Here is a 26,280-nt window from a genome sequence, read left to right as displayed (position 1 = left end):
CAGACAAGAGAGACGGGCCTTCATGTCTCACCTTCCCCTTCCCTCTGTAGGCCCTTTTGATGGGGCTAAGGAGCCAGACTTGGGCTTAGATCTCAGCGCGACCCTTTACAGTCTTTAGGATTTAGGTCAAGCAAAGTAGCCTCTCTCAGCCTCGGTTTCCTCATCTGTAAAGTGGGAGTGAGACTGTTGTTGTGAGAGTCTGGGGAATTGTGTGCTTAGACAGGGCTGGTCCAGGGGCAGCCAGGGGAGGCCCAGGCCGTGCCAGGCACTCCGCTCGGAGGTGCCGTGGAGCTGGTGTGATCTCTGGGGTTCCTAGGTGTATCCCTGGTGCCGGCCAGGCCGGACCACAGGCTCTGCAAATCTGCTCTGAGCCCAAACCGGTGTCTGCTTTCCATCTCTGCCGCGCGGCTTCCCAAGCCTGCGCTGTCTGAGATGTGTAACCGGGCAAGGCTGGACGGGATCGTGGAGTTCTGGACAAAAGCACAGCCCACTCCTGGAGGCTGATGGGTAATTTGCCTTCCTGGAAGGTTTTGGGCCTCTCTGCCCCACACAGAGCCTCTGAAACGTTCCAGAACATGGAATCGAGCGGACTTTCATAGAAAGCATGTCCACCGCCTGCTTTGTGGCGTGCTGTTTTGTTTGCTTTTTCTTCACTCTAGTGAGGCTGGGTAGCCTGGGTGGCATCTTCATTCCACACTCAGAGGACCTACTGTGTGCAGGCAATGAGTTCATTCCACACACTGAGTACCTACTGTGTGCAGGCAATGAGTTCGTTCTATGCACTGAGCACCTACTGTGTGCAGGCAATGACTTCATTTCCCATGCACTGAGTACCTACTGTGTGAGAGTAGTATCTACATTCCATGCACTGAGCACCTACTGTGTGCAAGCAATGACTTCATTTCCCATGCACTGAGCATCTACTGTGTTCAGGTTGTGTCTCCATTCCACACACAGAGTACCTGCTATGTGCACGTGGTAAGAAGCAATTAAGACAGGGCTCCCTCGCTGCCTTGTAGGTTTTTCGGCCCATGAAGGAGACCCCACCTCGCCTGGGCAGGAGTGTGCAGGCTGATGAGTGCAGACAGGACAGGGCCCCAGCCTAAGAGAAGCCCAGGGCCTCCTGGGAAGAGGCAGGAATCAGCACACCAAGACAGAGAAGATGCTGGCTGGCTAGAAGGGAGAGCGGGGAGAGGTCAGACTCCCCACACCGTCCAGCAGGGCCCTGGCTGGGGGGGGAGGGGCAGTGTGTTTCCACAATGACAATGGATCCTTCCTCTGGTCCTCCCAGAATGCAACTGAGCAGCTGGAACCAGGGTTCCGGGAGGGCGAAGCTGAGCCCACAGCAGACCCCAGACAAGCAGAGCAAGGGGTGAGGGGCAGGAGCAGGAGTGGCCACAGCTGGGCCACAGGAAGCCACATTTTCTCAATGAGAAAGAAGTACAGAAGGTGAGCTGAAGTCCACAGATGGAGAAATGCGGGTCCTTACCAAGCCCCCAGGAGAACTTCAGCAATACGGCCACAGCCGGGCACTGGTGACTCGGCCTGCCATCCCAGCTGCTCAGGAGACAGAGGTCTGAGGATCGCAGTTCAAAGCCAGCCCAGGCAGGAAAGTCCATGAGACTCTCTTATCTCCAATAAAACTACCAAAAAGCCAAAGTGGAGCTGTGGTAGAGCGCTAACTTTGAGCAAAACCACAACAACAAAAAGCTCAGGGACAGCATCTAGGTCCTGAGTTCAAGCCCCAGGACTGGAACAACACCACCAAAAAGAAAACCAAAAAAAGAAAAAGGAAAAAGAAAAAAGAAATACCACCTCTTGGTCCTGACCCTAGGCAGGGGACCAGCATGGGTGTTTGTTCATTGATTCTGCCTGCAGGCACGCCACCTAGCCAAGTGGCTGTCTGATAGGTGACTGGGTAGATAGGTGGGTCAAAGAAAGGAAGGAAGCAAGCAAGCAAGGAAGGAAGGAAAGAAGGGAGGGAGGGAGGAAGAGAGGGATGGGGGAGAGGTACGTGGATGTGGAGTATGAATATGGATATGTGGACATGGATGGAGAAGGAATGGGTAGATGCAGGCTGGAGCCTGGGTTTCCCACGCTTGTTCCCTGGGGCCTGGCTAGTTTGGAGACTTCCTGAGCTCTGGATCACAGGGCTGTGACCGGTTCCAGGCCCTGAAGTGTTTGGGGCAGGTGTATGGAGAATGGCATAAGGGAGGTGGCTGGAATGTGGACTTATTGAGCTGTTCCAGAGCTGACTGGCTCTCAGCCGGCACTTGCCAACTGGATCAGGACAGAGGGTTTTATTATTGTTGCTTTTTAAACTGTATTACAGAGATGGCAGGGTGGCGATGCGGGAAGACAGAAGGGTATCTCTTGGAGTTTGCTCAGCCAATGTCATTTATGAAGCATCCACAGAGCGCTTACATACTTGCAGAGCTGCACGATGCCCAGGGCAGAGGAGACCTGGAAGCCCTCTGTTCTCGCAGATCTGAGGAGCCATGGCTGCCATCACAGACCCCTGCTGTGCTGTTACAAAGGTTGCAGTCTGCTGCACAGGAGCAGAGCAGGCTGCAGAGTACTTTTGAGAGCTCATGGGCTCTGGAGAGCCTGGCCGCATGCTTCCATCCTCCCTGGATAGCGTAGAGACCCCAGACCAATGGGTCCCCGATGCAGTCAGGAGGGCCAGAGGGCAGAGGAGATGACAGCGACCACCAGCCCTCCCTGACTGGAAGGCTCGATCCTGATATCCTTCCTGGGACTCGGTTTCCCTGTCCCTGGGACAGGAGTTGATGGCTCTGTAAACTTGAAAGGGAAAGTGAGGGGCGGGGGGTAGGCCTCTGGCCTTCAATTCCTAGCTCCTCCCAGCTGCTCTTACTCTTTTCAAAAAGAGTTCTAAAACAAAACAAAACAAAAAAAGGACCAAACACTGGTGGCTCATGCCTGTCATCATGATTACTTAGAGGCAGGGATCAGGTTCAATGCCAGCCTGTACAAAACAAATTCACAAGACCCCCAGCTCAACAGAAAAACCTCAGTACAGTAGATCACAGCCATCATCCCAGAAGTAAACAGGAGGATCATGGTCCAAGGCTGGCCCAGGCACACCGTAAGACCTTATGTCAAAAATAACCAGAGGGCTGGGAAGGTGGCTCAGTGGTAGAGTGCTTGCCTTGCATGCCTGAGGCTCTAGGTTTGATTCCTCAGCACCACATAAGCAAAAAGAAAAAAAAAAAAAAACGCGGGAAGTGGCGCTGTGGCTCAAGTGGTAGAGCGCTAGCCTTGAGCTGAAGAGCTGAGGGACAGCGCCCCAGACCCAGAGTTCAGGCCCCACAACCGGACCCTCCCTCAAAAATAAAAAATAACCAGAGCAAAAAGAGCTGGAGGCCTGGTCAAGCAGTAGAGCAGTAGAGCACATGCTTAGCAGACACGAAGACCTGAGTTCAAACCCTCGTTCTTATGGGAGGGGAAAAACTGGGAGAAAACAAGAGAGATGGTGACACTGTTCAAAAAGAAATGCACTCATTACCTGACTTAGGTAACTGTAACCCCTCTGTACATCACCTTTATAATAACAATTTTAAAACAAAAAAATACCCTAGTTCTGCCAAAGGAGGAGGAAGAGGAGGAGGAGGACGAGGAGGAGGAGGAGGAGGAGGACTTAGAGGATTTGGAAGATTTGGAGCAGGTGGTGGAGGAGGAGGTAGAGGAGGAAGAAGAAGAGAGAGGAAGAGGAAGAGGAGGAGAAGTCTAAGCTATACAGCGATTTCCAGCTCCCTGCCTGGGAGAACTATGGGGAGAGTTAATACATCTTCAGAAGAACCAGAAAAACCCGTGTGGAGATGGAGGAAAACTACATATAAATATTTCCAAAGAGACACCCGTGCTTCGGGGCTGGTGGAAGGTGTAGACCCAGACCCAGGGCACCAGAGAACAAGACAGATGGCCGCATCCCCTCCCCGTCACCCCGGGACAACACAACACAACACAAACTCTGTCAGAACTTCCCCTGCCCCTCCGCAGCCTGCCACCTCCTCCTCCTCCTCACACCCTCTCGTGCAGGTCCCTGTTTACACCTAAAACTCAGATTCAAAACAACGCCCTGAGGGGAGGAACTGAAGACCCGCCACCAATGCTGCTCCTGAGACAGGACACGTGGAAGCGCGTGACCCTTGGGGGCCACTTTGTGGGGATATTTTTGCTGACCCCGGCCTCTCCTGCTCAACAGGACATTCAACAGTGTCCCCAAGACAGGTGGCCTTCTCAGGACAGCTGTCGCCATCCGGGCCTGGACCGTGCAGCCGGGGTTCCAGAAAGTGACGCCAGCCAGGCTCCAGGCAGGGGCAGGCGCGGGGAGCTGGGCCGGAGGACGCGCCCTGGAGGAGGGCGATGACATCACAGCCCAGCCCTTGAAAGATGAGCCGTTCCCACTGCCAGCCCAGCTCGGCTCCTGGGCCCCTCTGAGGGGTGGGGACCGCAGACGGCTGGAGGGGACTCGGAGCCCGGAAGCTCCAAGCACCAGGCAGCGCACTCCTGACCAGGTGGGTGCCGGGCAGGGGCTGATCCAGCCCCCTCGCTGCGGAGGACAGGCGGTCCCAGCTTGGGGAGAACTCAGGTGGCCGGGGTTCTGTGGTACGGGGGAGTCCGGGAAAGCTCCCTTCCTTCTGTAGATCCACCAGAAAGTAGGAGCTGCCTCGGTCTCTCCTCGACCGAGGATGGAGTGAGCCGCTTGGGGATCTGAGTTGTGTGGAGCTGGGGTGGCCGTCTCTGGTTGGCACCAGCAGAGGCAGGCAGGCGTGGGATGCAGTCTCCAGACCCAACTTCCCATCACACTGGTCACCCTGGATCCTGTGTGACACGGAGCACGCTCTGAGATCTCTCTGAGCCTGGGCAAAGGTCTCTGCTCTGCTGGGGAGCAGGGTTCGAGCAGTGTGGGCTTGATTCCAATCGAGCTTTGAGACCCTCCTGACCTCTTCCTACTTCGTGGTGGAGGGCAGTAGAGGGTCCTGCCCTGGGTTAGAGTCCCAGCTCCACTCACCCCTAGGGGTGGCATTATCGGACAAGGTATTTTGTGCCAGGTCCTAGGTCACAAAGAAGGCCCCGCAGCTCCTCTTTGTGCCACATTAGAGGGGGTCTCCCACCCCCCCCAAGTGCCAGGTATGTAGCTGGTGCCGTTACTAGAGGTGTGGAGCAGGGGTGGATCTGGGAGCCTGGACGGACTGGACGGGCAGCGGGCGCCCCGCTCCTCTGGGCAGGCTAGATCGCGTCCCTGAGTCATCCACAGGAAGAGGTGCCCAGCCAGCCTCGCCCCTACCTGCCCTGAGGGAGACCAGGGTGCCATCGGCACGGCCCTCACTAGGGGCCCTGGAGAAACATCGTCCTGTGCCCTCTGTGCCGGGTAGCAGGGGCTGAAGGATGCCGGGGTTGTGAACCCTGGAGCTGGGAAGAGGATTTGCCCATTCCCCCAGCCCAGGTAGAGTTGGAGATTAAGTGAGCGTGCACTTGCCCCCACCAGAGGGACCCCAGAGCCTCGTGCAGCTCCTGGCCTGAACTTTGGGCCTCACCCTCATGCATTGCAAAAGCCCCCACAACTCGTAGTTTGGAAGCCCCCCCAGTACAGATGGGGAAACTGAGTCAGGAGCGGGCCAACTCCTCACAACCCCTTAGCTAAGTGTCTAGAGAGCGCGTCACACTCTTAGGAGGAGGTGCAGATGGTTGGCTGAGCCTACACCGTGAGGGTGAGGACTTCAAATGAGGTCTAACGGGGCAGACACAGGCCGAGGGGACCCCGCGAAGGGCCGTGTGGGCATGCTAACACCGTGACTGGCTGGCCACTGACACCCAGAGTCATGGCATGGAAGGGTGACAGCAGATCTATTTCTCTCTCATCTGGGCAACTTCCGGTCAGGGAGAGCCCTGAGGACAGTGCCAGGGGCTCTGGGTTTCGGAGTGGAAGCAGAGGTGCGGTGGACTTCTGAATGGAAGCAGGGCTGTGTCTGCGCTGCCCCCACTGCAGGGGGCGGCAGGTGAGCCAGGTACCGGCTGAATGGCTAAAAGATTGAATGAAGGAGTGAGTGTGGATGGAACGGCAGTCAAAGCACACAGAGCATGTTACTAATGGAAGGAGCAACCTGGAAGGGAGACCCATGATATGATGCACACAGTATTCTGCATACACAACACGCGATCCTGCAAATGGCGATCTAGAAGACAGAGAAGATGCACAGTGCCCAGGGAGGGGCTGGAGGGATGGGGATCTGTGAGCGGAGCTCACAGGGGTCTCGGGGAGCACTACTCTCCTGGGATGGATGGTAGCCATGCATTTATCCAACCACAAAGGATGCTCAATGCCCGGAGCAGACCCTGGTGCGACTCCGGGTGTCAGTGGTGGCCAGCCTGCTTAGACTGAGTGGTATCAAATCTACTGCATGGTAAGAGGTTGGGCAGGGAAGAGGCCAGACACCGGTGTATACACGGGAAGTCTGCACTTGCCTTCAGTTTTGCTGTGAACCTAAAGCTGCTCTTTAAAATAAAAGACCCCAGCGCAGGTGGTCTGAACATTGCTTTAAGAATTCAAAGGGGCCTCACAGTATTTCAGGGCCATGAGTCACATGACCAGAACCTACTAAAACTGGAGAGCTTGAGAACGTGGATCCCAGCATTGGCTCAGTGCAGGTCAAGAGTCTAAGGGTGGCCTCGTTGGTCAGCCTGCATCAGGAAACACCCGCCTCCCACTGAACAACAGGTCTGTTTTCTGTTCCTCAGAATGGGGCCCAGCTCTGCTCCGTTGGTCTCTGCAAACTGGAGACTCAAAGCTTCTGATCCTGGCGAAATGCTAAGTTGGGATTTCCCCCCCCCTCCCCCCAGCAGCTCTGGTTTTCCAGGGGTTGGCAGGGGTGGGGGTGGGGAACTCCTCTGCTGAAGGAGTGAGTGTTCCTCTGACTGCCATCGAAGTGGGACCTGGAAGGGTCTAGAAGCTAGAAAAATAGGATGCTATCTCCTGAGGGGAAAAAGAATAATCACACCTCACAGCAAAGTGGAACACACATGGCTTTGGGTTCAAATCCCAGCTGTGACCCTGAAGGGCAGAGGTGTCCTAAGTTTTCTTCCCTGTGTGGTGGGACCTTCCTGAGACTCCTTGCATGAACTGGGTAGTTCACGTCACACAGGAGCAGAAGACTTGTAAGAGGGTGAGTCTTCTCCTCTCTCTCCTCTGCCCTTCCTCCCCGTCCTGCTCCCTTCTCCTTCCTCCCTTCCCCTCCTCCCAGCTGAAGCCAGGCAGGGATAGAACCCAACCCCTCTCGTCCTGAGGAAGGATGGTGGTTTTCCTTTATGACTCTCAGTGCCTTCTGCTATAACCATAGAGTCCGAAGTTGTCAAAACTTAGAATCGGTAAGGACCATAAGGGACAGTCCAACTCTAGAATGCTGTGAGGCCAGTGGAAAGTGAGATGACAGAACAAAGTTCCGTGAGGGACAGGAAAACGTTGCGCTGGAGAGGAGACCTTTCTAGATCTTCTTTAGCACAGTAGGGCACTGCTGCCTAGAAGAATTCTAGCGTTTCCAAGTGCTAGAAGAGAACAAAATCCCACCACACAGAAATAACGGACGTCTGTGGAGATGGAAATTTTCATTACCCTGATTCAATGAATGTTCATTCATTTTCACGCATAGCATTGAATTGTCATAATGTGTACCACAAAAAAAGGCAAATATTATGTCTTCGATTTTGTACATGCCTGTCAATCTGGGGGCTTGAACTCAGAGCCTGGGCACTGTTCCTGAGCTTCTTTTGCTCAACACTCTACCACTTGAGTCACAGCTCCACTTTAGGTTTTATTGGGTTAGTTAATTGGAGATAAGAGTCTCATGGACTTTCCTGCTCTGGCTGGCTTTGAACTGTGAACCTCAGATCTCAGCCTCCTGAGTATTTCAAATTACGACTGGGAGCCACTAGCACCTGGCATGTCTCAGTTTTTAGAATGAGGTTGGGGTGATAGACTGCTTGCCTAGCATGCGCAAGTCCTGGTTCCATCCCCAGCACCTCCAAGAAATGACAGGGGTTCACAGATTGTTACATACCAAGAAGTGAGGATGTGTGTTCAGGGTGCTCTGTGTGTGTGTCCTTCCACGCAGTCGTGGACACACAGGACCCACCTGCAAAGAAAGGACACTGGGGACCGCAGTTATGGGTGGCGCGGGCTGGGCAGCACTAGGAAACATCACTGCGTTCTCTTTTATACTCTGAGAATTTGGGGGCGTGCATACCCCTCTACAACAACAACAAAAAGTAAACGTCAAAAACAAACCGGAATGGAACCGAGAGGACAAGATCCTCCAACATTTCTGGTTTCTATAATCCGGGCCTATCCTAAACCTCTGGGTGTGGCCACGGGACTTGAAAAGGAACCAGTTCAGTAGAGAGGCAGCAAGCCGAGGGGCTGGGGGCTGCAGCACAGGCAAGCCTTGGGCATCTAGTACGTGAGGCACTGGAGAGGATCCCAGAACAGCCTCCACACACCAGACTCAGAACCTGGGGAGAAATTGTTGTGTGTGTGTGTGTGTGTGTGTGTGTGTGTGTGTGTGTGTGTGTGTGTGTTCGCGCGCTTGATTAAGCATTCCAGCCAAATGGGTAATTGATTAGGTCAAATAATTCAAGAAGGAAGAAGATGTGTTAGAGAAAACAATTATTGTGATCAATAGAACTGGTTAAAGTCTGGTCACGGCCAACAAGTGGGTTGGAACTTGCATATAAATTTCATAAGCGTTTAGAAAGGCTGCTCAGGAAAGATAAATAATATGGTAACCGTGTGGTACTAAAATGTCCTGTATTTCAACTAAAGTGGAAAATAGGAAAGCAAAAGGAGAGGCAAGCAAAAAGTATGCTAAAGGCTTTCATCTTACCTGGATGAGGAGAACTTTTCTACTCTTGATGCTAATAGATGGATTCAGGTTCTAGTGTTTGACAAAGATTGAAAGCTGGCCAGGTGCCAGGGGCTCACACCTGCAATCCTAGCTACTCAAGAGGCTGAGGTCCAGAGGATTGTGATTCCAAGCCAGATAGGGCAGGAAAGTCTGAAATATTCTATTTCCAAAATAGCAAAATGTCGGGCTAGAAGCATGGATCAAGTGGTAGAGTGCCAGCCAAGCATGCAAACTGAGCAAGAGTGTATAAGAACCTAAGTTCCTCACATGCCCCAGGAAAAAAAAGCCTGAAATTATAGATGTTTGACAAATGATCAATTGTGATAACACTACTTAACAAAGTTAAGGAATGAAACGAAAGCCATTTTCAGAGAAGTCTTACTTTCAAATTTTTACATTAAGTCATGAAGGTTACAAAGAATTAAATATCCAATTCAAAAACCCAAGTTTTTGACCAAAAAAAAAAAAGTAGATAAAGTAGAGGAAAATAGTAAGACAAGGCCCAAATGGCTAATTAGAAGGCAAGAGAGCATCAATAGCAGTAAGCCATCTAGGAGGAAGAGCTGGCTCTTTGAAGAGAGGGTGGACTCAGGAAATGTCGGGAGCTGATCTGCCCTGAAGATTTACATCTGTGGACAGACAGAGATTGATGGATTGTTGCTCAGACAGGTGCTTGAGAGCCAAAACTGGGGTCAGTATTCCAGCCTTGGTGGAAGTTATCATGGAGAGCTACCTGGTTGGGGTCTCTACCAGCTCCCCCAAAAGATACCCTCTAGCCCTTGGGATTTTTGCCGAAGGTCCCCTGTCTTGGACACAATCGTCCCAACCAGACAAGGGGGTGGGATGTCTTACGCCATCCCCACTATTCAACTCAGGCCTGGGATCCTTCCATCTTTGGTCCAGTTCTTTATACCTGATCTCACCTGAGCCCACAGCCCGGGCTCACAGGTAGGCGATTTAGTCACTATTTAGAAAGTAAGACCAATCAGTTCTGTTGTGGGATGGCCCGGGGTTTACCCTCAGCCGATTAGTGCTGTGTGACTCGGGCCATCACTGGGGGCCTCTGCTTCCCCACTTCTCGGGGGACAATGGCTCTTTCAGAGCCCTTTCTCACCTGAGCATGGCTTTCTCCGGCTGTCACTCACAAAGGAAGCATTCAGGGTCCGCTGTGGATTGGGTGTGGCTGAAGCAGGTGGTCCACAGGCTCACGTGCTGGAGGTTTGGTGCCTAGGGTGGCAGTACGGGGAAGAGGTGTGGAGCATTTAAGAGGTGGGGGGAGAGCGACACACACCTGTAATCCCGGGAGGCGGAGATAGGAGATCATGGTCCAAGGCAAGCCCAGGCAAAAATACAAGATCCCACCTCAAAACTAAAGTGGTGAAAAGCACCAGGGGGATGTGTGGCTCATGGCAGACTGCCTCCCCAGCAAGTGTGCGGAGTTCAAACTCCAGCATGGCCCATGAAAGAGGTGGGGGTCTCATGGAGGGTCTTTGTGTCACTGGGGCTGTGCCTTCAGGAGGGTTGTGAGCCCCAGGCCCCCAGGCCTCTTGTTGGCCACTACGGTCTCTCCTCTGACACGTTTTTTGGTTGTTGTTTTTTGTTTTTTGGGGGGGTCTGGTCATGGGGTCTGAACTCTGGGCCTGGGCGCTGTCCCTCAGCTCTTCAGCTCAAGGCTAGCGCTCTACCACTTGAGCCACAGCGCCACTTCCGGCTTTTTTCTTTTTGCTTATGTGGTGCTGAGGAATCGAACCCAGGGCCTCAGGCATGCAAGGCGAGCACTCTACCACTGAGCCACCTTCCCAGCCCCTCTCCTCTGACACGTATTCCTGCTGCTGTTATCTGCCACGAGATGATGACCCCGCCCAGGGGGCCCGCCTGCTCCCTGCTGTTTGAACATCCAACATCCTTCACTATGAGCTGTTCTTTTCTCGCTGAAGTCAACTGCCTCAGGTGTTTCCTTACAGTGGGGAGGAATGGAGGAATACAACATCGCAACTGGTCTTTCTCCTGCCTACAGATGACCTCTGTTGGGGTCTGATGTATTTGATGTTGCAGTAAAGCATCAAGCTGGGCTGGATGTGGTGGCACAGTCCTGTAATCTCAGCCACTCACAAGTTAGAGATTGGGAGGACGGAGGTTCAAGGTCAGTCTCAGGGATCCAGTTAGCAAGACCCCATTCCAACCAATGTGCCAGATGTGGTGGCAGGTGAGCCTGTGGATCACCTGCGTCAGCCACACCCAATCCACAGCGGAGAAAGCCATGCTCAGAAAGAGATGCCATCCCTGCAAACAGGATGAAAAAAGTAATAAGATCTCAGAGACTTAACGCAGCCACAGGGATAGACATGGAAATGAAGACCAGGCCGGGCAAGAACCTGGCCTCTGGCCCACCCCTCCTCCCCTTGTTTTGTTGGGACAGCAGATTATAGCAAGAGGCCGAGTCCTGTGCTCACAAGCGGGCTTTGCTACTCCATGGTGGTCTCTTCATCCCAGCTTCGCCCTGGGCTCCACAGTTTTCCAGTTAGCAGAAGCTCAGTGACTCCAGCTGCATGGTGCAGAATTAGTGGCTAGGCACAACAGGAAAACATTAACAGAACCGTTTGTAAAAGCTTTCAACATTTCATTTCCAATGAGAAAAGGACTATGCACTTATTTACCAGTTTTCATGTAAGCAAGGCCTTGCCTCTGAACACGAATTGGCTGATTATCTGCTTTACATAAACTAGCCATAATTCTTTCCTTGTCTTTTCTATTTTATTTTAAACAGAGAAAAAACACAGGACTTCTTTAAATATTCTATTTATATAGAAAGAATCAAGGCAGCCCCGAAGCCACTCATAAGCCCTTGCTCAAAGACAACTCCAAAGGCCATAATTTGATGGGCTGCCTTGAGGAATTCTGCATGGGAATCATGCAGTTGATAGGATCGAGTGCCCAGATTTTCTTCCAAACTTGACAGGGAATCAGACACGGTGTCTTATTTGGGGGTCAGCTTTGGGAAGCGCCATTTTGCCCACCTGCCCAGCAGTCACGGTATACATAGTCCTATGCTTAGCCAGTTCTAGCGACAGTTTCTGGACATCAGCTGTGCCCTCTTTCCCTGTTGATTGTGCCCCTGCTCATGGAGACCTCCTGTGCTTGGGATTTTACTCAGAAATGCCATGCAAACAAACAAAAGGAAAAGGCCCTGTTTTGGGATGTCTTTGTTGTTGTTTTTGGTGTGGGTACTAGGGCTTGAACTCAGGGCCTGGTCTCTGTCTCAGCTTTTTCAAACTCAAGGCTGGCACTCTACCACTTGAGCCATGCCTCTACCTCTGGCTTTTATTTTTGTGGATTGCAGGGATGGAACTCAGGGCTTGGATGTTGTCCCTGAGCTACTTTGCTCAGGGCTAGCACTCTACCACTTAGAGCCACAGTGCCACTTGCAATTTCCTGGTAGTTAATTGGAGATAAGAGTCTCATGCACGTTCCTACCTCAGCTGGCTTTGAACCATGGTCCTCAGATCTTAGCCAACTGAGTAGCTAGAATTATAGGCATGAGCCTTCCAGGGCCCAGCTTCTTGGTTCTTGATGTGCTTTGCCCAGTGGCCTCCAAATTGCACTTGTAGGATGCAGACATGGGTGATGCCCTGCCCTCTCCTTGTGCCAACCCTACACTGGCAAGACGTGGGAGCTGCCTTGCCTGCCTCCCTCAGTCTGCAGCTTACCCTTCCCAACTCTGCAAATGCCATGGTTGCCTTGGCTTCCTCGGGGACAGGAAATCAAGGGCAAATCTTTGGAGCTAGACTAGCGGGCATCTCACCAGGTGCAAACTTCTATTAAAAGAACCCTCACACACATACACCAGTTGCTCATGCCTGTGATCTAGCTGCTCAAGAGGCTGCGACAGGAGGGCCACAGTTCAGAGCTAGCCCAGTCAGACAAACGTGAGAGGTTCTTGCTGGAAGTGGAGGTGTGGCTCCTGTGGTAGAGTGCTAGCAGTGCTAAAGCTTCGCAAGAGCCAACAGGCCCTGAATTCAGGCCTACACACATGAATAGACGCAACTGACTGATCACCTACTAATACCCTTCCCAGGCTCCGGGAGGTTCGGGAGCTGCCAGTAAGTAGACACAGCACTGTAATGGGCTTGGGAGCAGGGCGGGGCAGGCTGAGCCCTGTCCTGGCATCCCTGGCTCGCCCTGGCACTGCTGAACATCCAGCCACAGGATGGAGAGGACAGGAGCTCCGGAAGGGTTTTCTTTCTAACTATAGAAATTGTCAACTGCAGGAGGAAGGGAGCAAGTTGGTGCACGCAGAGTAGTTCCCAGTCACAGCTTGGAAAGTAGGGATTACCTGACCTGTGCCCCCCCCCCCCCCCCCGTATGGCCTGCACCCCAGGGGTCAGGGCCTGCTGCAGTCTTCCAACCCTGGGCCAGGTGACCAGTCATCTGAGTGACAGACGTGGGAATGCAGAGTTCTGTTTCCCCACATACCTGCAAGAAGGCAGAGCAAGCAGGCAGGGGTAGAATCAGGGCCGTGAGTCTCCAAACATTGGCTCCTCCAGCCTTCACTTCCTACAAATAAGACTCAAGGGAGGGAGACTGTGAGGTAGAGGAGGCCACAGCCTCGCAGCCTCACACGGAAGGCTCAGGGGGAGGACAATGTTGGGACAGAGAGAAGGGAAGGAAGGGATGAGGTCAGTGGCGGTGGGGAGGAAGGAAAGGCCTGAGAATCACGGGGCTCTGCGTAAATTAACTGTTCCCAGTCAACACTTCTGTGACCAGACATTCAGAAGCTATCCCTCCCTGGCACTGCCCCTGCGCAACTGAGTCTTGGGACAGGGAACTCATTGCTTCATTTTCTTGGGGTCTGGGGTTGTACAAAGGTCTCCAGAATCATCAATTGCAATACATCTCATGGGGAATGAGGGAATGTCGGTCATGAGGAAATGACCATCGGGACAGCTACCTGGGAGGCATAGATTGAGAGGATTGAAGTTTAAGGCCAGACTGGGCAAAAAGTGAGACCTCTTCTCCACCAATAAGCCAGATGAAGTAGCATACACCTGTGATCCCAGCTATGTAAATGGCCAGAGATAAAAGGCTCTTGATCTGAGGACAGCCTCAGAAACTGTAAGATTCTATCTAAAAAAAAAAAAAATAATTTAAAGCAAATAGGGCTGGGGTGGGGAGGAGGAAGGGGAGGGTAATATGGTTTAGCAGCAGACCACTGACTAGCAAGTACAAAGCCCTAAGTTCAAATCTCCACACACCCCCGTCCTCCCCCAAAATGAAGGGCCAGAGAAGTTAAGCATTTACCAAAGGCCACAAGTAATCCCTAGGGCTCTGACCGCACACAACATGCCTTTGGTGCCTTTACTTTGCAGTCCAGACAAAAGCCAATGAGCTCCCAGCTTCTAAGAGGAGGTGACATTCGTGATGGCTCTTAGACGCGGCTCTATGTGCTCATTCTTCCTGCCTTCCGCCCGCCAAGTCTTCCACTGTCACTTAACCCCACACAGAGCCTGGCAACCACGTGGGGAAGTATGAATGAGTGAACGAATGCTCCAAGAAGGCCACTCCCAGGTGGCAAAGGGGCAAAAGCCTGGGTCCCTTCCGGGCCTAAGGCTTCGTGGCACAAAGCCCTGAGACTCCTGATATTACAGGAGGTGCAGGAGGGACAAGCGCCAGCACTTGCTGCTCCAAACCTAGTGTCCTCCGTCCCCCCCCCCCTCACCCGCTGGGCGGGGCCAGAGCCACACCCCAGCCCCAGGACTGCTTCTCTGAGGCCCAGACTCTGATTTTGTGTCTTTTTCCCCTCCTGTTGGAATCCCAGCAGGGCAGGATGAGGGTCACCTCATCCTGGCAGGGGCCAGCTGCCCTTTCACACTGCCAGGGCAGGGCTGGCATCACCTCCCAGGCCTCAGGGGGCTTCAAGGGGCAGCAGAGAAACAGCCCTTCCTGCCACACCCGCCATGGCTCCCTTCCCAGCCCCAGGGCCCTGGGGAGCCTCTCAGAGGGGCCACTCCTGTCCCGACCTGCAGCCTTCCTTTCTTATGTGGCTTTGGTTTGGCTTTGGAAAAGATCCCCATTTCTTCCTGTTATAAGCGACTCCAGTGCGTGTAACACAACATGTGGGCCATCTAGGGACAAGAAGAAGGGGTGTGCTCACCTGTGGGGACCCCAGTCCACTTCTGCAGGGAGGGGGAGGGGGGCCTCCCTGGGGCGGCTCTGGGGTAACACAAAGAACTGCAGGATTGGAGGTGTGGGCTCAAGAAGCTCAGCCATGCACTGGTGTGGCTGTGCCCACTGCCTAGGAGCTCCGAGTCCCTGGGAACAAAGCAGGTGGCATGAGACACTGAGCTAGTGCCCGTTCCTCTGGGACCCCTGGCTTCCATCAGGTTAATCCGGACCTAGGTTTCTGCTTGGGAAGAGGGCAGGTGTGACATTTACTTGTACAGTATCAGCACTCTGATTCCCTATAAACCTGTGTAGGGTAGAGTGGATGGAAAGAGCAGCGTATATGGAGAAGAGAAAGCAGCAGGTTGCTAGGTGACTTGTAGTCATGAACACCACAGCTGGGCGCTGGTGGCTCATGCCTGAATCCTAGCTACTCAGGAGGCAGAGATCTGAGGATCGTGCTTTGAAGCCAGCCCAGACAGGAAAGTTTGTGAGACTCTTATCTCTAATAAACTACTTAGAAAAAGCCAGAAGTGGTATGGGGCTCAAGTGGTAGAGTACTAGCCTTGAGCACAAAGAAGCTCAGAGACAGTGCCCCAGACCTCAGTTCAAACCCCAGGACAGGCAAAAAAGAAAAAAATCCCACCAGGCACCAATGGTTCACAACTGTAATCCTAGCTACTCTGCCTGAGATCTGAGGATGTGGTTCAAAGCCAGACCAGGGCAGGAAAGTCTGTGAGAATCTTTTCTCCAATTAACCAGTAAAAAAGTTGCAGGACAGCTGTCAGGCTTTGAGTTCAAGCCCAGGACTAACACCAAAAAAGACGAAGAAGAAGAAGGAGGAGGAGGAGGAAGAGGAGGAGGAAGAGAAGGAGGAGAGGGAGGAGGAGGAGGAGGAGGAGGAGGAGGAGGAGAGGGAGGAGGAGGAGGAGGAGGAGGAGGAGGAGGAGGAGGAGAGGGAGAAGGAAGAGGAGGAGGAGGAAGAGGAGGAGGAGGAGGAGGTGGAGGAGGAGGAGGAGGAGGAGGAGGTGGAGGAGGAGGAGGAGGAGGAGGAGCAGGAGCAGGAGGAGGAGGAGGAGGAGGAGGAGGAGGAGGAGGAGGAGGAGCAGGAGCAGGAGCAGGAGGAGGAGGAGGAGGAGGCGGAGGAGGAGGCGGAGGAGGAGGCGGAGGAGGAGGAGGAGGAGGAGGAGGAGGAGGAGGAGGAGGAGGAGGAGGAGGAGGAGGAGGAGAAGGAGGAGGAGAAGAAGAAGAAGAAGAAGAAGAAGAAGAAGAAGAAGAAGAAGAAGAAGAAGAAGAAGAAGAAGAAGAAGAAGAAGAAGAAGAAGAAGAAGAAGAAGAGGAGGAGGAGGAGGAAAAAAAGAAGATAAAATCTAAGCCCTCGTGTCCCAAGATTGCCCATCTGTCAGAGCTGGGATTCTGTGGGTCTTTCTCATGGGTCATTTGTGAAACTGTAGTTTTTTTACCTCAGGCCAAAACTCCAGGAGTCCCATGCCAGGACTGCCCACTCACCCCCGCCTGCCAAGCAGACACAAGGTGAAGGCCAGAGAAGAGTTCTTATATAGCATGGTTTGCCATGGGAGACAGTACATCTTCAGCCATTTTGGGAGTACAGACTTTTGCCCGGGGTTTTACAGACAATAGGGGATGTACAGAGTCCTGCTGACTGATTAAAGAGCCTTGCTCAAGTTGGGCCTCGTTGGTCAGCATTTTAGTCCCTGTTTGGGGAAGGGTTCTGGAGAAGTTGGTATTATTAACAGCACTGGCTAGGACAAACAACGTATCCTCCCAGTGGGTCAGGTGAGTGGTGTGTCCGGGGGTTTGGGTGAGTGGGCTGTCCAGAGGTGTTGTCTTGTTCCTTAAACATATTCCAGTCACCATGACGATACTGTTCACCCATGGTCAGCCCTGACCTCCCAGGATCCCAACGTGATAGCATGGTGACTGCAGAATGGCAGAAAAAGCAGCTTTGTGAAGTTCTTTTCCCTTTGCTTTTTCTTTTTTTTTTTTTTTTGGTGCCAGTCCTGGGGTTTGAACTTAGGGCCAGGACACTGTCCCTGAGCTTTTTTGCCCTAGTGTTCTACCACTGAACCACAACTCTATTTCTGGCTTTTTGGTAGTTAAGTGAAGTTAAGAGCCTCACAACCTTTCCTAGCTGGCCTGGCTTTGAACCATGATCCTCAAATCTCAGCCTCTGAGTACCTAGGATTACAGCCATGAGCCACCGGTGCCCAGTTACACGGCTATACGCTGTCCTTACATCTGGCTAGGACATCTCCATGCACCTGCCCTGGTCTGTCACTTTTCTGCACATACATGAAGGGGCTTCCCTCAGGACACACCAGCCTGTGGACTGAGATTCACCAGAACCCAGGTCCTAGAACACACATGTGCACACACACACACACACACACATCTGGCCCCAAGTCAAGGGTGACTGACATGATGGCATCCAGTGGCGGGAGTCTCACACGCCCATGAATCTCTGGCACCCAGCAGAGCCCAGCGGGAAGTAAGAACCACACTGTGTGCGTGGCAGCTGCCTGGGGGCGGCCACTTTCCCTGTCCGCTCGCTGGCTCCCCCGCGGCTCACCAGTCCTGTGGCCAGCCCAGTAGCCACTGGTGCAGAGTGTCTTCCTCACAGGGATGAAAGAGACAGCGATCCACCCCTGGGCCTGCCCATCAATCAGCTATTCTCCAGGAGGTGCCCTGCACCAAGATGCAGTCCTGTGCTGGAGAAGGGATTTGGCCTTTGGGCTGGGCTAGCCCAGGGTTCAGATCTCGGAGCTGCCTGTGGCTGTCTGGTTGCCGCCATGTTTCTACCTGGGGAGAAGGATAAGGTGGAGGCTGCGGCAGGTGTGCTGCCAGCACCGCTGCCCTTTGGCACTGTCCTGCAAAATGTCTGCTGGAGGGACAACGGGGGAAGGCTGCGTCCCCTGTGCCCTGTCTGTCACTATCATGTATCAGAGCACCTGCATTTAATGGAGGCGGCGCTCGGTGGGACAAGAAGGTGGTCACAGCAGTTGTAGGAGATGCGCTCTATAAATAGGGCCGTGGGCAGAGGAGGAGGGGAAGCGCAGCTGGAGGGGTGGGCCAGTCGGCGTTCAGCCAGAGACGCGGAGGGAAGGTAGGAGATTTGTATTATGAGGTTTACGTCAAGGAGTCAGTTATGTGTTGCTGTGGCTGAATAAGCACCCCTCACACCCTCAGAAGCGGGGGCCAGAGTTCTATTTTCCATAAGCAGAACTGCTTCCTCTCTGTGAAACCTGGGATCTGCTCTAAGACTCCTTCCACGGATTGAATCAGGCCCACCCAAATAACCTGGGCTCATCTCCCTTGTGGAAAGTTAGCTGATGGTGGACTCCAATCACAGGGTACCTGTAAAACACCTTCCCAGGATGCCTAGAATCGTATAGGGCAGCCCAGCTGGGAACAGTAAGTCCAGCCAGGCCAGAGCACAGGACTGAACTCAGCACCCGCCCCTGGGGAGGACAGCAACACAGCAGCAGAGGAGGCTCCGAGGGGAGGGAAGACTGAGGGAGAGTAGGGAAGGTCCTGGGGTAACCAGCCTGTGCAGAGAGGACACAGCGCCACAGAAATACTTGCGATAAGAAGGTGTGGCTCAGTCAATGACCAAACCAAACACGGTGTGGGTTAAAGCTGTCTTCTTACGGAGGAAACTGAGGAAAAGTCTTCCCCGTGACTTTCTATGCAAAACCTCGGTAGACAAAAATGGTGGAGTGTGGAAGAGTAAGAAGAGTCTGGTTTCTATAGCAACACAGATGGATGAGAGCTGATGTGGGGAGTGGGAAGGGAGAGCGGAGAGGGTGGAGGTACCTTATTTGCATATACAGAAATGCCACAGTGAGGGGCTGGGAAGGTGGCTCAGTGGTAGAGCGCTTGCCTTACATGCATGAAGCCCTGGGATTGATTCTTCAGCACCACATACGCAGAAAAAGCCAGAAGTAGCGCTGTGGCTCAAGTGGTAGAGCACTGGCCTTGAGCTGAAGAGCTGAGGGACAGCGCCCAGGCCCAGAGTTCAGGCCCCACAACTGGCAAAAAACAACACACTCACACACAAAAAAAAATACACACATACAAAAAGAAATGCCACAGTGAAATCCCCTCTCTACCTCTAAGGTACACTAATAAAAACCTTAATTTTTAAAAAATTGTGGGAATAGAGTATTTAGAACTGTGCCACTAACCGAATGAAACTCTATCTAAGAAAGTGTATTTCTTTACAAAAAAAAAAAATTATGGGAATAAAAAAAGAGTTGCATTTAGAGATAGATAGCTGGGAGATTGCAATAGCTTTTCGTGTGTTTTTTTTCCCCCATTGTTGTTGTTGTTATTTTTTCCCTTCTTCTTTGTGATCTTCCTGGGGCCTGAACTCAGGGCCCCGGCAGCATCCCTGAGCTTTTGTGCTCAAGGCTAGTGCTCTACCACTTGAGCCACAGCTCCACTTCTGTCTTTTTGGTGGTTAATTGGAGATAAGAATGTCTCAGATTTGTCTTCTCCAGGCTGGCTTTGAACCTTGATCCTCAAATCTCAGCCTCCTGAGTAGGTTGTATTACAAGTTGAACCACAAGTTAGGGTATCGGATGAAATTGTTCACTTATCAAAATGGCACAGCCCAGTATTCGAGAAACCAGATGCTGAATGGAGCAATCTGACTGTGGTGAACAGGAAGAGCTATGGAGCGAAATAAGCTTCCCCCACTCCCACCCTAGAGTAGAAGCTGGCCAGCGGCTTCATGCTCCTGTGCAGAACACAGGACGGGAGGGCACTCTGCCCCTCAGGCTCCTTCCTAAGTGTTTCCAGAATATTTCAAGCCCATAAAGTGTCCAAATGCTAATAGGGCCCACATGCACGTGGCTAGGATTGGATCCAGCTTTTTGATTTGGCCTCTTCAGGAGTTCCCAGATCTGATCCCTGAGCCCAACCCTCTCCCCTCCCCCAGCAGCTGTGTGACTTCCTCTCAGGAAAAAGGGCTTCTTGGTGCTCAGGCTGCACCTTAGTACTGAGGCCCTCATGGTTTACGAGAAGACACCACCACCCCCCACCTCCCAGGAATGTAGCCAGAGGTTTACCTAGTGATAGCCAATAAACAGCAACCTGACTCAGTCACCATGCCAGCTGGGCTTTGGAGGAAGACATTCATCCTGGGACCTGACATGTCAAGGAAAGGAATTCCAGCTGCCTGGGTGGTCCGAGGGATTTACCTGATGGAGTAAATGTTCAAGAGATGGGATTTAGCCAGGCACCAGTGGCTCCTGCCTGTAATCCTAGCTATTCAGGAGGCTGAGATCTGGGTAGCTTTGGGCAGAAAAGTCCTCGAAATGCCATCTCCAAGTACATAGCACAAAACAGGGCTGGAAGTATGGCTCAAGTGGCAGAGGTATACCAGTTGCGAGCAAACAAGTTGAGAAAGCTTGAGGCTCTGAGTTCAAAGCCCAGTATCAGAAGCAAAGGAAGAAAAGGAAAGAAGGAAAGAAAGAAAGAAAGAAAGAAAGAGAGAGAGAGAGAGAGGGAGGGAGGAAGGGAGGAAGGGAGGGAGGGAGGAAGGGAGGGAGGGAGGAAGGGAGGGAGGGAGGGAGGGAAGAGTTGGGACATGGATGGGCTAGGCCATGCACCTCACAACTGCCGTAAATGTATGCACTGAAAAGCTGGCAGGGGAGCGTAGATCTACAGCTGTCCCCATGCACACACGCACACACATGCACACACACGCACACACATGCATACACACATGCAGGTGCCACACCCCCCAGACGCTGACAGGGGGCCAGGTCTCAGAGGATTCTGCAGATTGTGGGGTCTGGACAGGAAAACAGGGCTTTACCACCCCCACCCCAGGTCTTCCCAGCAATGGGGTTAGACAACCCCCTTCTGGTCCCCACTCCTCATTTCCTGGCTACAGCCTCGGTGGTCGACCATAAGGGATGGAGAATGCTCCTCGGTCCATCTGGGACACTGTGTCTCAGCCCTTTGGTCTAGACCCCACCCTGGAGCCCCAACACACACTGAGGTCTCAGAGGATCCCCTCACTCCAGTTTCCGGTCTATACACATGCTCTCCCCATCCAAGGGTTTTATTCTCTAACCCCTCATTCTGTAGACTCACAGGCAACCCCTGGCAGCTGGTCTTCCTGCTTCTGTCTGACCGCCTCCCTCGGCAGCCAGCAGGGCCTAACCCTGTTGACAAGCTTCCCACTGCCTTTGGGCCTCTGTGCCTGCTCCTTCTTCCTACCCTGTCCTTTCCCTATGCTAACTTTACTTGTGTTCAGTCCTTGTCATCAGTACCCACTCATGCTCTCAGACTGGTTTATTTTCACTTGCTATAATAAAATACTGGAGGCTGGATACTGATATAGAAAAGAGGGTTACTTGGCTCACAGTTAAAACATCAGAAGAGAGCCCGCCCCTGCTCATCTCCCTTCCTGTGCCAAGTCCTCCTCTGGAAAGTCCCACTGCCTTCCACATGGCCACACTGGGACCCCTGGGGGCCACCTTCGACTCCACCACTATCAGGACTGTCCCGGGGCTGGGTTCTGTTGGCGACTCTGCAGTACCATCTCAAGGTGTCTGGCTTCTCCATGGCTCTCAGAGCACAGGTCCCGCCTGGCAGCTAGCGAGCGGGAGTTCCCCTCCCCACCCCCACCCCACCACTGTGCTCAGTGGACTTCCTGGCTGCCCTCCCCTCCCCTTCTCACGGGACGCTGGTTCCCAGCATTCCCTGGCCCCAGCTAACCATCTCCTCTCCCTTGTCCTCCACAGGTAGAACCTCGCTCCTTTCCCACCTTGCAGCCAAATGCTGTCTGCCTGGAAGAGACCTATGTTCCTGTCTGTCTACGAGGAGCCTGTGCCCACCACAGCCTCGTTCAGGTGCGTCTTGGGCTCCTGTAGTTCACATCTAGACCTGAGGCAGAGGTCCCACAAGAGCCACAGACCTACCAGACCACAGAGAAGGAGCAGGCATGCTAGACCCCAGACAAACGCCAGTCCCTGTGGGCAAGTTGCGGACAGAGGAAGTCGGCTGTTCTGTGTGGCCCGGGGAGGGGTGAGATGGGAACACACTGTCCTGCTGGTCACAGGTGAGCAAGCTACTCCAGGCACACTTGGGACTCAAACCTAAGCCAGGCATGTGGTGCATACCTGGCACCCCAGCCAAGTGGAAGATGAAAGTAGAAGAATCACCATTTGATGCCCGTCTGGCAAAAGCATGAGACCCTATCTGGAAAAACAGAAAAAGCAAAAGGCCTGGCATGTGGCTCACATGCGAGAGTATTCATCTGGAGTGTGTGAGGCCCTGAACCCAGAGAGAGAAGAGACAGACAGACAGACAGACCCAATAGAAGCAACCAAACATCTCCAGTGCACAGCTGACCTGTGCTAGGAGCAGCGCTAAGGAGAGACCTGGGCTGCAAACCCCAGTGGAGGCAGGAGAGGGAGGTCAGTCCTGAAGAGCAGAGCAGACAGGATGGAGAGCAGCCTGGCCTGGCGTCTCCATCCGGGGACAATACAGCCCACCTGTGTCAGCCAGGGCCATGGAGCCAGGGCCTCAGGCTGCCTTCTCCCCCCTCCACCCCCCCCCCCAGCTTCCCACTCCCCAGGCTGCCTCGCCTTGCTGGGGCCTCCCAGGGCCCATGGCTCTGCCCATCCCCCTCCAGGTCCACAGCCACGTCAACAGCCTCACCTTCCCCCTTCCCCCTGCTCTGATTTCATCACACACAAAACCACGGCTGTCAGGAGCAAAGTGGAGACGGTGAGATTCTGCTCCAAGTCCCTGGCCCCAGGGGAGCCCCTCACACCTCACCGTTCCCCAGAAACCGCTCCAGAATAACAGCTCTGATCCACCAGTGAATCAGGCCCCCGGCTGGCTCCAGTGTGGATTTGATGCTCTGCTCCTCCTCCTCCTCCCGCTGTTCCACAATAGGTCTCCCTGGAATGGCCTCTGCCTGTGCCCCTTGCCCATCCCACAGGGAACAGGGGCCCCGTGCCTGCCCTCGATTGGAACCTGGCAGTGACTATGCAAAGTGAATCAGAGAATAATATACTATGCCAAAGAAAGCAAAGTGGAAGATCAGAGAGGCTGAGTCATTTGCCCAAGCCACACAGCTAGGGTGGGAATCCACGGCTGTCTGAGCCCCATGTCTCTTTGTGGAAGGCAGAGACAGATTTTGCCTTCTCAGCAAACACTTCCACAAAGAGGCTCATCCTCAATCTGTGAGTGTTGCCTAAGAGTGAAGGGGAATCCAGGAGCTAAGGCAATACAAAAGCAAGAGCCAGGCAGGCGCCAGTGGCTCGAGCCTTTATCCTAGCGACTCAAGGATCAAGAAGCAAGCCTGGAAGAAAAGGCATGAGGCTACAATTAATCATCAAAAAGGCTGAACTGAAGCTATGGCTCACATGGTAGAGCACCAGCCTTAAGAGAAAAAGCTAAAGAAGAAGCCATGAGTTCAAGTCCCAGTATATTAGGAAGTTTGGGGGAGGGAAGCAAGAATCTAAAAATGGTGCTGAAGTTTGACACTTGTTATAAGAGGTTGACAAACACAATTACATTTACTTAATCAAAGGCAGCAGCGGTAGAGCTCCTCACTCATTGTCTTGGATCTCTCCCCCCGATCTTAACAAGTAAATTTTGCTATTTTCATTTTACTGATCAAGTCACTGAGGCTCAGAGAAGGTAGGTTAGCTTCTCTAAAGCAGCTCAGCTAATAAATGAGGGAGCCGGGATCTGAGCCAGGAGGACTGCTGGGAGCCCGTCTTTTCTTTCTATCATGTATCCTGACATCGCCTTAGTTGCTTTGCTCATGGAGGGTGTGGGACTCTGGCTCTGCCCTTTACTAGAAGAGCCAGGCTGGCCTGGGAGACAGGGCGTGGACAGGCAGGCTGTGGTGGGGATTCCACGCCGGCATCCCTCTGTTTGGCATGACGCAGCTTTGAGAGGCTGAAGGCTGACCTAGACACTGTCCTGAAGAGCATCCCAGAGGAGCTTCTAGGGGCTGCAATTAGGCTGCCCTTGAGACCCCAGGAAAGCGGGGACTAAAGCCTTGGAGTGCAGTGTCTGTTACTGTGGCAGCCAAGGGGCCCCAAGCCTTACCCACCTCCTGTCACCCCCCCAACACCCCCAGCAGAACGGCTTTTCAAGGCTGGTGGCTGAGCATCTTTCTGCTCTGTCATTTCTCCTCCTCCCTGAGCTCTGGGGTCTAACAGCCTCTTCTCCACTTCCAGCTCTGAAATGTTCAACATCACACCTCAAGTCCTCTCGTTGGCTCTTAACGGCACCCTTTCCCAGGATGACAACTGTCCAGACACCACGTGGCTAGAATGGATCAATGCCACCCAGGCCCCCTTCCTCTGGGTCCTCTTCCTGCTGGCCACACTCGAGAACATTTTTGTCCTCAGCGTCTTCTGCCTACACAAGAGCAACTGCACCGTGGCCGAGATCTACCTGGGGAACCTGGCAGCCGCCGACCTCATCTTAGCGTGTGGGCTGCCCTTCTGGGCCGTCACCATCGCCAACAACTTCGACTGGTTGTTCGGGGAGGTCCTGTGCCGCGTGGTGAACGCCATGATCTACATGAACCTGTTCAGCAGCATCTGCTTCCTGATGCTGGTGAGCATTGACCGTTACCTGGCCCTGGTGAAAACCATGTCCGTGGGCCGCATGCGCAGGGTCCGTTGGGCCAAACTCTACAGCCTGGTGATCTGGGGGTGCGCACTGCTCCTGAGCTCCCCCATGCTGGTGTTCCGCACCATGAAGGACTACAACAAGGAGGGTCACAATGTCACCGTCTGCCTCATCGTCTACCCGTCCCTCACCTGGCAGCTGTTCACCAACGTCCTCCTGAACCTGGTGGGCTTCCTGCTCCCGCTGGGCATCATTACGTTCTGCACAGTGCAGATCCTGCAGGTGCTACGGAACAACCAAATGCAGAAGTTCAAGGAGATCCAGACGGAGAGGAAGGCCACCGTGCTGGTCCTGGCTGTGCTGCTGCTCTTCGTGGTGTGCTGGCTGCCCTTCCAGGTCAGCACCTTCCTGGACACGCTGCTGCACCTCCACGTCCTCTCTGGCTGCTGGGGTGAGCACGTCATCGACATCATCACCCAGATCAGCTCCTTCGCGGCCTACAGCAACAGCTGCCTCAACCCACTGGTGTACGTGATCGTGGGCAAGCGCTTCCGTAAGAAGTCCCGGGAGGTGTTCGGGGGAAGCTGCGGGAAAGGAGGCCGTGGGGCGGAGCCCACCCACACTGAGAACTCATTGGGTACCCTGCGGACCTCTGTCTCCGTGGAGCGTCACATCCACAAACTGTAGGGCTGGACAGGAAGCAGCCAGTGAACCGCTACCATCAGGATGACTTAATGGGTGCGGGCACTGGGGGCCCAGGAAGGAGCGCTAGGCATCCCCTAGCATCCCTAGCCCATCCACCTGGGCAACAAGTCATAGCGCTGTTATTCCCGCCCTGCCCTACTGCATGAGCCCACTGCAAGGGCCAGGTGTCCTGGCACTCAGAGCTGGGTTCCAGAAACCCAATAGTGTTATTCTTACTGCCTCTTGGGCAGGCCTGATCCTTCCCACAAGTGGAGGGGTCAGGGGCCTGGATGGGGGTGACAGCTTCCCTCTCACTCCCTCCTGACCACAGTGTGACAGACAGCTCAGACTTCCAGGAGAACTGCCTTCCAGCTTCCATGTCCTCACCAACGGACGAGGCCTGCTGTGCAAGGCAGAACCCAATAAGCACTTAGTAAGGATCTGTTGAGGGAAGACAGAGCAAAGAAAGTTCTGTCTTCAAGGAACCCACAAACTCAGACAGGGTGTCTGAGCACACGCAGACATCAGGCGCCTGTTTTTATGACTTCATTGGGAGAGAACTGTGGGTGCAACCAAGAGCTGAGAGGCGAAGCCTCTGGGGTCTCCTTTCAGCCCATCACCAAATGCTCAGTGGCCTTGTCTCTGCCTCAGTTTCCTATTCTGCCACCAGGGTTACTTGAGGATTCGAGGAGGTGGCAGGCATGGAAGTACTTTGAAAAGCCAAAGGTGCTATGTAAATGTATGGTGTCACTATACACCCTGCACAGGGACGCGTTTATCAGAGAAGTTCAGAGACTGCTCCATGGAGAAGCTGTATGAGAGGCCAGCGATGAAGTGCAATGCCTACCAGCAGGTGTCCAGGCCTGATCACTCAAGAGTTTTG

The 26,280-nt window shown here is 53.4% G+C and overlaps 1 protein-coding gene across 1 annotated transcript; it reads left to right on the top strand.

The window, feature by feature from the left end:
* Positions 1–4,466: 4,466 nt before the first annotated feature.
* On the top strand, positions 4,467–25,617 carry Bdkrb2 (bradykinin receptor B2). The gene is made up of 3 exons (XM_042692692.1): positions 4,467–4,538; positions 21,857–21,964; positions 24,314–25,617. Exons 2-3 carry the CDS (start codon positions 21,891–21,893, stop codon positions 25,398–25,400), a joined length of 1,161 nt encoding a protein of 386 aa, XP_042548626.1. The 5' UTR covers positions 4,467–4,538; positions 21,857–21,890; the 3' UTR covers positions 25,401–25,617.
* The last annotated feature ends 663 nt before the right edge of the window (positions 25,618–26,280 follow it).

Source organism: Dipodomys spectabilis, unplaced genomic scaffold, assembly GCF_019054845.1.
Source record: "Dipodomys spectabilis isolate Male_0828 unplaced genomic scaffold, ASM1905484v1 ptg000157l, whole genome shotgun sequence".
Taxonomy (NCBI): Eukaryota; Metazoa; Chordata; class Mammalia; order Rodentia; family Heteromyidae; genus Dipodomys; species Dipodomys spectabilis.
Note: the sequence above shows the minus strand (reverse complement) of the source record. Positions and strands in the feature narration are given on the sequence as shown.